Here is a 12,266-nt window from a genome sequence, read left to right on the forward strand (position 1 = left end):
CAGTCTAGCTAACTGATCAGTTTCATCTGGCTTCATAGATAAATACAATTGTGTGTCATCTGCATAACAATGGAAGTTAATACAATGCTTCCTAATAATATTGCCTAAAGGAAGCATGTATAATGTGAAAAGTATCGGTCCTAAGACAGAACCCTGAGGAACTCCATGATTAACTTTAGTATGCTCAGAAGAGTTATTGTTGACATGCACAAACTGGAACCTATCTGATAAGTAGGATTTAAACCAGTCCAATGCTGTCCCTTTAATGCCAATTGAATGTTCCAGACGCTGTAATAAAATGTTGTGGTCGATTGTGTCAAACGCTGCACTAAGATCTAACAAAACAAGTATAGAGACTCTGATGCTATGAGAAGGTCATTAGTAACTTTCACTAGAGCTGTTTCTGTGCTATGATGCACTCTGAAGCCTGACTGAAACATTTCAAACAAATTATTCCTTTGTAAGTGTTCACATAATTGATTTGCAACTGTTCTTTCCAGAATTTTAGAGAGAAATGGTAGGTTGGATATCGGTCTATAGTTAGCTAACACATCTGGATCTAAAGTGGGCTTTTTAAGCAAAGGTTTGATGACAGCAACCTTAAAAGCCTGTGGTACATAGCCTGTTACTAGAGAGAGATTAATCAGATCTAACATTGAAGAATTAATTAAAGGTAAAATCTCCTTGAAGAGTCTAGTTGGGATAGGATCTAAAAGACATGTTGATGGTTTGGATGTAGAAACTGTTGAAATTAGTTCAGAGAGACATATAGGAGTGAAGAATTCTAAAGATTCATCAGGTCTAACAGCCAATTCAAAAGCATCTGTGACATTTGTAGGAAGGGCCAGATTAATTTTATCTCTAATCATAACTATTTTATGTGTAAAGAAGCTCATGAAGTCGTTACTGGTTAAAGCTAAAGGAATACAAGGTTCAACAGAGCTCTGACTCTTTGTCAGCCTGGCTACAGTGCTAAAGAGAAACCTAGGGTTGTTCTTGTTCTCATCTATTAAAGATGAATAATAAGTTGTCCTGGCATTACGAAGAGCTTTTTTATAGATTACTAGACTATTTTTCCAAGCCACATACACTTCCTCTGAATTAGTGGAATACCACTTTCTTTCCAGCTTTCGGGATGCCTGCTTTAAAGTCCGCAGCTGGGAATTATACCAAGGAGCAAGTCTTCTCTGAGATATAACTTTCTTTTTTACAGGTGCAACACTATCAAGAGTTGTACGCAGTGAGGCTGAAGCATTATTAACATAATAATCCACTTCTGTGGGGGTAAAATAATAATATTTGCCTTCTGATTTATCAGTAAATGTTGCTGAAGTAAACAGTGAGGGTATTATTTCCTTAAATTTAGATACTGAATTGTCAGACAAACACCTACTGTAATGATAATTGTTCTCAGCTGCTGAACAATCCTTTACTTTAAATTGAAACGTTATCATAAAATGGTCAGAAAGAAGAGGGTTCTGGGGAAATACTGTTAACTCTTCAATTTCTATGCCATAAGTCAGGACAAGGTCAAGAGTGTGATTAAAACTATGAGTTGGTTTATTTACATGTTGAGAACACACACACACACATACGCTGTGTTTTTCTATCATTGTGGGGACATACCATTGACTACCATTCATATCTAACCTCTAACCCTTACCCTAACCCTAACCTTAACCCAGACCAAAAGAATGGCTAACCCTAAAGAAACTTGCACTTTTACTTTTTTCAGTAACAACAACATGGCCAAGAAAACACTGTTTAAACTTGTGGGGACCGGAATGAGGTCCCCACAAGTGACATTGTTTTCGGTTTTCCTACAGTTGTGGGGACATTTGGTCCCCACAAGTATAGCCAGCACCTGAGCACACACACACACACACACACACACACACACACATATATATATATACATTTAGCAAATATCGATATTGGTCTTCCCATGTTTATATTGCATTGATTACCTGTGATGCAACCAATGCAGATACAATCATTGTAGGTAAATTTGACGTTTGACATTAGAAGGCCTTATTCACTTTTTTCACAATCATCGCTGTCTGTTGGAGACTAGAGGCCTCTGTGCACAGCTGCCCAATGAGTGTCTCCTTTAGGATGCATGTAAGATATTTGGGTACCATTGATAAATTGCATTGTTTGATGACATGCAAATGTTCAGCAAGCAAAGCATTTTGGGTAGGCTACTATTAAATTATGTGTTGTCTCAAGGAGATGCTCTGAATTCACATGAAAGCAATGATCTGTTTAATTGTCCAAAAATTTTAAATTAGAATTCTTACTTTAGCAATAATGCAGCCCTACTCTAAACCTTATATGTTTGCATCACTTGTAAGTTAACTGTAATCACCTAAAACAGTACAGACACAAACATTAGTACAGTAATGCTGTGGTTCTCCTCTGTGAAGTAATTAGTTGCAATGCCGCTAACTTCACTAGGCAAGGAAAGGATAAATGCTTGCAGACACATGCTGCATTGTAATAAGCAATGAAATTGCTAATATGAGTTGTATACTCAGGATTGTGCATGTAATTTAGTGTTTTGCAATTTATAAAGACATAATTTTGTGTTCAAAGGTCAGATTTAATTAGTTTAAGTCTTTGGGTAATGGTTTTGCAAACTGAAAATAAAACTCAGCAAAATTAGTCAAGTACAATCACGAAAAAGGAAAAATTTAAAATAATAATCAACTCTTACAGTAAAAAAGAGCCGTAAAAATTTGTACGGTAAGGAATTTTTCCTTGAATAATGTAATTGTTAAGCTTGAAAATAAACTTGTGCCGTGCAGATGCATTACAGGTCATGAATAATTCTGTTGTCATCTGTATCAGGGGTGCCTCTTACTGTGGACAGAACTACTGTGGTTCTATGTGTCCTTGAAGTTCCTCAAACATCAGCTGTTGAGTGCTGCTTTGTCACTGTTTAGTCATTTTGGAGCCAGATGAACCAGCACAGTCAGAGGATCTACTCTTTGAAAATGTTTGGCCTGCAGACTGCTGACAGATCCAGCAAATCCTTAACAGACTGAATGTGTTTTATGAGTCTGCCTAACCACGGTCAGTGTGTAATTAAGTGCTGACTCATGGCAGAACTGTTAACACAGAACAGAAAGCTATAGCAAGTAAGCAATACACTACTAATTAGCGATTCTTGGACATAAATGATTGTGATATACTTAACTGTGTTCAATAAAGGGGGAAAACAAACATGTTTTTAGAAAAAAGCAGAAAATGAAGCCATTGCTTTGATACCTTGCACGCAGTTTGTGGTGCTGGGGTTTTGCCTTGGGGAATTTCCATAATGCTGTTCCTTATTTATCCTCCCACTATCCCACCCCAGTGCTGGTTTTGCTCTATCTTTAATTTTAATTCCGAACCTCTGATTTACTTGGCTCGCTGGCATTTAAAAGAGAAAGACTCATTTAAGAGAACATGTCAAACACAGTGTCCCATTATCATATTTTGCTTTAATGCTTATGTGTTTTCCATACAGGCAGAGCTGCTCACTGGTTCCTCAGTAACTAATGTGGAGGAAGCACATCGCGCTGGTCAGGAGCTGCTGAAGCGAGGCTGCGGGTCAGTCATCATCACTTTAGGACCCCAGGGCAGCGTGGTGCTCAAGGCACAGGAGTCTACATCAAAACACATGCCAGTTTCTGCTGTCACAGCCGTGGACACTACAGTAAGATGTCACATGTACTCCTTCTGTACTTCAGTTTTCAATCATTCAATTATTTTCATCATTAGTCTATAAATTATCAGAAAATAGTAACCATAAAAGCTCATTGCAGTATCTTTTGGCTCGAGGTGAAGTCTTAGATGTCATTGTTGATCGACCCACCATGTCAGACTGAACTGGAAGTTCTTAACCACTTAGCTAATCATTAGCAAAGTATGCACAAGCATTATTCCTAGAGGTTAAATGTTACTGACTTTGGTGATACCCTGACTGTTCATTTAGCACCACTATTAGTAACATGCAATTTATAGCAAATTTTCTCAACAATGATGGGATGTATCAGCTGCTAAGCTTCAAATAAAACATTGACATCAGCCTAAAATAAGCATTGCAATCTGTTCACTGTTAACAGAATTTTTAAGCAAAAGTACAATCCCATTGACTGTATCACTTTCTGAATTTTTGAGCGTTTGCTGTTGTCTTTGTTTTATATGATACCAAAACAATCATTTGGGGGCTTTTGAAGCTAGTAGGATGCTTCTAGAACTAAGACCTCAATCAAAAAAATATGTATCTTCAAAATTAAACATGCCTGTGCGGGACAGTAGATGTTAGTTGTAAACCTGACAAAATGCCTGTAAAACTAATGACATCCTCATCACCATTTCAATTGTGAGCATGTTGGCATCACTAGTATGGTCTGTTTACTCATCAGATAAGCCTCAAGTCATTACTTGAATAATCTGTTTCAATATTTAACTTTTTAAAGTTGGCATGTACAATTGCTGCTTACTGTTCTGACAAATTCAAAAGATATTGAACTAATGATGAAAGAAAAGGATATAAATCAGCAAATTGTCACTTTTAACATTAAGTCCATCATCATCTTGTTGATAAATTTATTTGCTAAACTATTTAACGACCAGTTGTTTTAGCACTGATTATATATACACAGTACATATATGGTTGGATGTATACACACTTAATGCAGTAGTGTCCTTTACTACTGTTTACTGTTTACTTATTTTTTATACTATTCAATTCCACTCAATATGTAATTTAATTACGCAAGTGTTTTTTTTCCCACATGTTCTATATGTCAGTAGTTAGGTATGCTTATTTGGAGGTAACAGAACTTTCCATATTAGAAAAAGGAAAAATAGTTTATGTGGAAAATTATGCAATTTAACGCATTTCTGACTGAAATACACACACTGAAAGTAATTTCGTATTCTTTCCAGCAATAACAGAGGGGAAAAAAATTATTCATCAAAAAATCTTTAGATGCCCAATTCCATTTTTTTTCCTTGCCAGTCATCACAGGAGAGTAAACTCTTGCATCTCTGAGCTTTAGCAGAGCTGCAGATCTGTATATTGCTCAAGCTTAACAGTGTAAGATCACTGGGGATGTGGTGACCAGCTCCTGTTTCCCTTCACTGATTTGAATCTTTAAAAGAGGCCGAGCGTCGCTTGAGTCATTTCACACTGGCCTCTGTGGTTTGTATTCGTCACACCAGCCTCGGTTCGATGTTTGCGTTTCCTGCCACTGAGGGTTTTGTGGTGCGCGTGTTCTACCAACCAAATACGTCATCTCACAGGGGTGTTAATCACTTCTCTGCTTTAATCAAACCTGGTGAGGTTTAATTGTTTGTGTAATGGGTTCTTTTGCACAATACTTCCCCCGAGGACCTTTATTGTGCTGTAATTTCCACATGCTGCACATCATGCAGTACAGTTAAAACTGAAGTAAAACCATTTACAAGCAATGTAGTTTAAACTTTAGATGAAACCCACTTCACATGATGTGAATGTAAGGAAAAAACAGCAAATAAAGACCTCAAAGAGTGGTTCTTCAGTCTGTGTAACTGTGTTTGCAGACACATTCCAAAGTCCCTGCCGCTGCTTATCCCAGGTCACTTTGGCATTTCAAGAACAAAGCGCTGGCTTTTCTTGCACGGTGTGTGACCTCCTCTTCGCCCCCTCATTTTAAAGCAGACACACATAACTGCCCTTATTCACCATCTTCACCCTCCTCACTTCCCAATAGCCCCCAGGAGCACTTACCCACCACCCCTGCTCCTGCTCCCCCATCCCCTCCCATGACTCACCTCTTGGGCCTGCATCAGTCAGCAGAAAGCTGTGGTCGGGCCTGCTGCATGTCCCCCCTCCTAGACACACACACTCTCACCCCACCCCGTCTGTTCTTTGATGGGCCCATAAATTCTGTTGTGTTTAACTCTTTTGGACATCATAATCCCTCTTCCAGTAAAGCTCTTTTTTTCTTTTTTTTTACTGGAGAGGGGAAAAACAACAGGTTGTTATCAGAATCATTATTCACTTCTGAGCTTATTCTGGTAACACGGCCTCTTAGTTATGATCACATCTGCTGTTCTTACTGCTTTGACGTTTTTTTTTTCTTCTCTATTGATGGAAATGCTTATGAAAGATTGCCTTCAAGCCTTTTAGCAGCTAGATTTTTCTTGTTGCAACTCTCTGGTTTCGCTAATGTCAGGCTGTGATTTGAAGCGGCGTTTTTGCCTGCAATTCTTCGATATCAACACAGTGAGTCACTTGCGGTTTTGCGCTGTTTTAGCTAAGCTACTGTTCAGCTGGGCGCCGCAGGTGGCGTGACGCGCTTGAAATCGGAAACAAACACGAATCCACTTTTTTACAATTTTGTCGCTATGTTCTAGCTTGTCCCGGTTGTTATATGTCCAATTGATTGATTTATCAGGCTTGGCTAATGGAGTGCCACTGTGGCTGCAAAATCATTTAGCTTTCTTTTCACAGTAACTATTTCATCATCTTCTCCTCCTGCAACTGTCTGAATAACACATTTAACACAGCAAGAGCAATTATGGGCTGAGTCAGGGCCGGGAATCTGGATGAATAACAAAGCAAATCCACTCATCTACTGTGGGTCTCCCCCATCCCTCCTCCTTTATCCATTCGTGTCCCTTTTGTTTTAAATTGAGTACAGGCTTCCCTTGCTGAGATCACAGCCTTTGCTGTTTGGTGTGGACAGTAAGATGAGACTTTAGTACGCACACACACACACACACACACACACATCCAGCGCTTTTTGCCTCAGCAGGACTTGGGTGGCCTTGGTTTCCACTGCTCCGGGAGGTCCAGTGTGTAGGGCAAAAGGTAGACAGTGCTGTCTAAACCAGACATTACAGTGGTACAGTGGGTCTGGGCAGTCAAATTATTCCCAGTTTTCTCCAATGACTACAGATGTCTGAAGACCAATTGCATGATTCCTTCCTGGAAGCTCAAAGTAAGGGAATACCTCCTGAGCAGTGCATTCCTCAACCCTGCAAACTCTGGTCAGCATGACACAATGAGAAAAACTGCCACATCACCAGGTTTTAATGGATTGCACGTGCTACAGCAGCTGCTGTTTAGCAACCCAGACCTCTGCCAGCGCGTAGTCATGTCGATCAGTGTTATACACAAAAGGCTGATAGAGAACTAAGACAAAGCACTGCAGATGGATCAAAGATGTGAGGGGCCTAATTGGTCCAATTAAATGTGTTTTTGATCTCTCGAGTCTTCCTCTCTTGTTACTTCAGAAGAGTCATCCCCGGCTGTTTGCGAGTCTTACTGCAAGCTTCCGGGCGTGGAAGCCGCTGTTAGTCATCGCTGCCCCTCAGATGGTCTTTGCTCTCCCCAGGGTGTCTTTCATTGACAAAGGCTGTAGGCTTCAGGAGTTAACTGCACATAGCTCCATCTGTCAGACCAAGATGGGAGTCAAGATCGCAGGAGACCTCTGGGTGAGAAACCCACTCACAGGTTGTGGAGACTTGAGAGGTTCAGTGGGTGAAGCAGACTTCGTAACATGACAGACATACAATGTGGAACTCTTCATGAAATCTGCATTTTCTATAGGTTTTGTGTTTTCTGTCTGTCTGTGGTGCTTAGCGTTCGCTGCTGCGGTGTCTGCTTCATTCTACAAAGATCACTTGTCAATCAAAGCGTGTGGGCGCTACTGTTGTCTTTGGATTTTCTGTTGATAGACTTCTGTTTCTGTATGGACTCCTTTGTTTGCCTGTGCAGCCATGGCAGTTACTGCTGCTTGTATTAACTGTTTCGCTCTTTATTCCAAGCACATAGCACTCGTACTTCTACAACAACTGTTAACAAAAATCCTAGTCCTGTAGTTCTGTCAGTAACAAACCACCAGATTTAAAAGTGTTGATAGCAACAGATTGGAGGCTTTAAGTGGCTGAAGATTTTTCAGTGTTGTTTTGAATTTAGACATGTTTGGTCATTGTAATTAATATTATAATTTACATTAGCTCTCTGGTCACACACTTTATTTCAGTGTCAGTGCACAAACACATCCAACTGTAGAGAAGTTCTGGAAGCATACTTTGTTCATTTGGTGAGCTTGTTACCGGGTGTCTGCCATCCTAATTTCTAACTTCATTGTGAGTACCAGCAGAGAACAGGCAGAGGAACGGAGTGTAGGTCAAGACGTGGCGGACGGAGCCAACCAGCGAGAGCATCACAGCTCATCCACGGCAAGTGCATGTGTCACTTGATTGACAGGCCTCCAGATCTAACCTTCACCAAACTGTGTCGAGGGCAGCGGCAGCAGAGCTGAAGGGGGTAGCGCTTGTCAGCCTCGTTGAGCTTCATTCACTTGAGCGTCACATGCCAGTCTCAGGGATAGAGACATTGTTAGTAAGACACAGAAAGGTTGGATGGTGGCTCCAGCAGTCAAATGAGCTGACGTTAAGACAAAAACACTGATGTCCTCTTTTGTTAGTTTACGAGTACTTACTTAGATGTACGTTTACTATAAAATTGCATAGTGAGGTTCATAAAGATGACATTTTTACTCAATTGTTGATCTGTTTTACTGGTTCCTTAAAGCATTGATATTGGTGGTATTTTGATATTTTGTAGTTCATATTATACTATAAATGGTCACTGATTTAATATTAACCTCTAAAAACACATCTGTGTATCAAAGTAACATATTTAACTAGTTTTTGCCATAAAAATAATTCCTTCCTGCCTTAAAATTGTTGAGATGTAACCCCACCTGTCTCTTCACTCACCCCTCCTCACTGACTGCAGCTCAGCATACCAGCTCACCTGCCCAGACACAAATTTTTGCCAAGGAAAATTTTAAATAATAGCTCTTTCCATTTAGCCTAGCCGCGCTAGACCCAACTCTGAAGACACAAGGGTCTAGGAACTCTCGACAGGGAGGGAGGCGGGCTAAAAGGTTGTCTTTCAAATCACTCTGCAGCAGTTGAGTAGGTATACGTACAACCAATCAGCGCAACGAAAAGGCTGACGTAGTTCCTAGAGCGCTGGAAATCAGAGGATGCGGGAGTTCGGTGAAGCCTTATTTATACAGTCAATGGGTGAAGCTCAAGTATATTACAGACATGTTAACAGAAAGATTATTCAGAGTCGGTGCTAATGGAACTCAACGACTGTTGTCGTTTTTGTTGTCGACCCTTGCAGAGAATTAAATTTGTTGCCGTGGGTTGTCTAGCGCGGCTAGGCTAGTTGTTTCCGGTTGTTTCTGTCAGAATCGTCGCGCCTCTGTCATCACTTAGTTATGCCTGCCTTCTGACTCTACACTTCATGGTGATTCGTCGGCCAGTTTTAGGAGCATCCAGCCTCGAGGCTTACCGAGGGTAACTAGACCCTTGCGTCTTCAGAGCTGGGTCTAGTGCGGCTAGGCTACTTTCCATTCACTAAGGATGTACAAACAGTACATTGAGATTGACAAATACTTGTCTCAGGAGCTGGCGGAGACCAAAACAGAGGTAAATTGAGAGTGAATGTTGGCTTTGCAGTGACCAAGTGGACAAAACGTTGCAAATTTATCACATCCTTTTCATTAATACCAAGCATATGCACATGCCTACTTTTTGGGGTCTAAATCAAAAGTACAAATTTCTAATTCGTAATAGGATATAAGAATCTTCAGGACCTAATAACATTTTAAGACTACTGAATATTTTTAATTTTGAATTATATTGAAACCTCTATGTAACCAAATTTATGGCATTGAAACATTTTACTTTATGTTCCCCTCTTTCAAATTTTCAGAAGGTAATTTTACATTGAACTTTAAAATCTTAAATAAACAAACTCAAAAAGAACATTTAAATATTCACTGTATGGAATCCTATGACCGGTGAAATGAATCTTATTGGATTATGCTTGACGGCGTGCATGTTGATGTGAGTTCAACTTATATTTTTTGAAGACTGGCCAATGAATCTTCTTTCTGAATTCATGAATCCTGCAAAGCCTTTTCAAAAAAATTTCAAGCTTTTGAAATCGCACAAGTTGAAATTAACTTTCTGAAATTTCGACCCACACCAGGTTAGACAGATAGATTTCACCAAATCATCAGATCACAATGTTCCAAATCAGTGGTATCTGCATGTAAACATTCATTATTCATTTAACATGATTAAACTTTACATGTCAGGTAATCAGCTGCTCATATGAAGTCTTTTTTCCCTCCATAATATGAGTCCCATTGAATTTTGGTAACTTTGGTCCAGTTTTGACTCATTTAAAGAGCTCCTGACAGAACAAATTTATTCAGATTATAGATACTACCTGTAACAGACATTTGTTTTCCCCCCATCAGGAAAAGATCACAATAACGGGTTAATTGTTTATTTATGAAAACAATAGTGCAGGCTTTTAATGAGTTAGACTCTAAATGCCGGTCTTAGTTTTCAGAAACCTGTTTCAGCTCCACCCAGTTGTAATGTGACAAGACAATGGTGGCGTCTTTGCAGGGATTTAATGGCAGATTACTGTAAAGTCAACAGGTGATTTAAAACGTAAATGAGAAATGAAGTGGCCTGCAATTAAAAAATAATCATCTATTGTCATGACTATGTGGACTGAAATCTTCTGGTTTCTATCATCTAATCTTGCTGTTCAAACCGTCCTCCTCGCCGCACCGTGCAGCGTTCCCAAACACCAACCCCCACTCAGGAGTGGTATCATCGTCTCAGCCGTGACGTGCGAACTGGGAGACGGGCCAGAACCAAACCAGTGGGACCGCTCCACCAAAGCCTTATTTCCAAACGCTGGCTGTATTGTAGCCCAGCCCAGCTACCAGACAGGAGACGTAAACACACCACGGGTTTAAACATGGAAATCCACCAGGCCTGCGAAATGTTTCATCTCTGATCTCACTCTTTCCAGCATCTCTGCAGTCCAGGAGTCACACCAGTGGTGAGCACCGGGGTGGAGGAGGGGTTTCAAATAATGGCCTTTTCAAATGTCAAATCGGATTTTTTTTTCATATGCTGCATATGGGTGAACAAAGAATGCTTGTTTAGATAATATCCGTTTAGGTGACAGGTCCATGGGCCCTGTTTGGTCCTCTGTCTTCAGTGCCCTCTCCGCTTGGTCAGGGTCAGAGTTAGGGTTTCTGTTTTTGCCCCATGTCACTGAATCATCTCCACTCAACTGAGGAGCATCACACTGACAAAAGGGTTACTTTGAGGTTGGAGAGTGAGGGGAGGGGCAGCTTACAGAGGTGCTCAGAAGAGAGAGTGCAATGAACTCTTGTGAGAGCCGAGGTGATGAGTAATGGAGCTGGGCTTGTGAGAACCAGCGTCGGGGGGCCATTTGTGGTTAAACATGAGCGTGTCGCCACATACCATTGTGCCTTTTCCCATCAGCGAGCCCCCCCACCCACCCTCCCTTCCCCTCGGCATCCCGTCCCAGCCAACCCCCTCTGGGGCGTAGACTGCACATTCCGTCTTTATCAATAGATGAGCAGAGAAGAAGCAAGATTTATGACACTGTGATAGCCAAACCCTGAGCTGTTGGCAGTTATGGTGAAGCCAAAAAGCAGCCATGTGCTGTTCAGCTGACTTTGAAAAGCAATTGTTTGCTAGTTTTATTCATTTATTTTGATTATTAAGCTGTTTTAGAAAAAAAAACTAGTAGTTTGTTGATTAGCAACCATGTGGGGACTAAACAGCATACTGGGTTTTTTTTCTTTTTTTTAAATTCTCAGTTGTTTGAACAGGTAATAATGTATTCAGTCAACACTTTTGGCTTTCCATGTCTTCAGTGAAAAATTCTTTTTCAAATATTAAAGGATCCTGTAGAACAATCAAACCGCATTTAGGATGTTTCATGAGCTCACTACGTCAAATTTATGACTCTGTGGGCATTACACGAAAAAGATTAAAGCCTTTCATACAAAGACCTGACTGAGAAACACACAAGTCACTTGAAACGAGTGAGGCTTCAGGCAGCAGCGCAAGAGAAACAGCTGACAAATGCCACAGCACCCCCTACTGTTGGCAGTTTATTACATTTAAAAATGATTCTTTCTCTCATTTTCATATTTAACTTGAGTGTTCCAGTTCCCACCAAAATGCAGTATGAATCATTTTGAATTTTAAATCATTGTTTTTTATTACAGTATCAGTCTTATTTCTATATAAGCACATACTTGTGGCTCCTGCTGAGCAGGGCACACAGCTGTGGACAGCAAAATTGTTTGCACCACAGGTAAAATTTAATAAAGCATTGCTGTAATATTGTTTCTTCACAG

The 12,266-nt window shown here is 40.3% G+C and overlaps 1 protein-coding gene across 2 annotated transcripts in view; it reads left to right on the forward strand.

Moving 5' to 3' along the window:
- rbks (ribokinase) overlaps positions 1-12,266 on the forward strand; it is a 52,059-nt gene that overhangs the window by 39,044 nt on the left and 749 nt on the right. For both annotated transcript variants that reach the window (XM_051948322.1, XM_022210646.2), the window contains exon 8: positions 3,512-3,700. In XM_051948322.1, the coding sequence (XP_051804282.1) occupies positions 3,512-3,700 (189 nt within the window). The remainder of the gene's footprint in view (positions 1-3,511; positions 3,701-12,266) is intronic.

The sequence above is a fragment of the Acanthochromis polyacanthus genome, chromosome 1 (assembly GCF_021347895.1).
Source record: "Acanthochromis polyacanthus isolate Apoly-LR-REF ecotype Palm Island chromosome 1, KAUST_Apoly_ChrSc, whole genome shotgun sequence".
NCBI lineage: Eukaryota > Metazoa > Chordata > Actinopteri > Pomacentridae > Acanthochromis > Acanthochromis polyacanthus.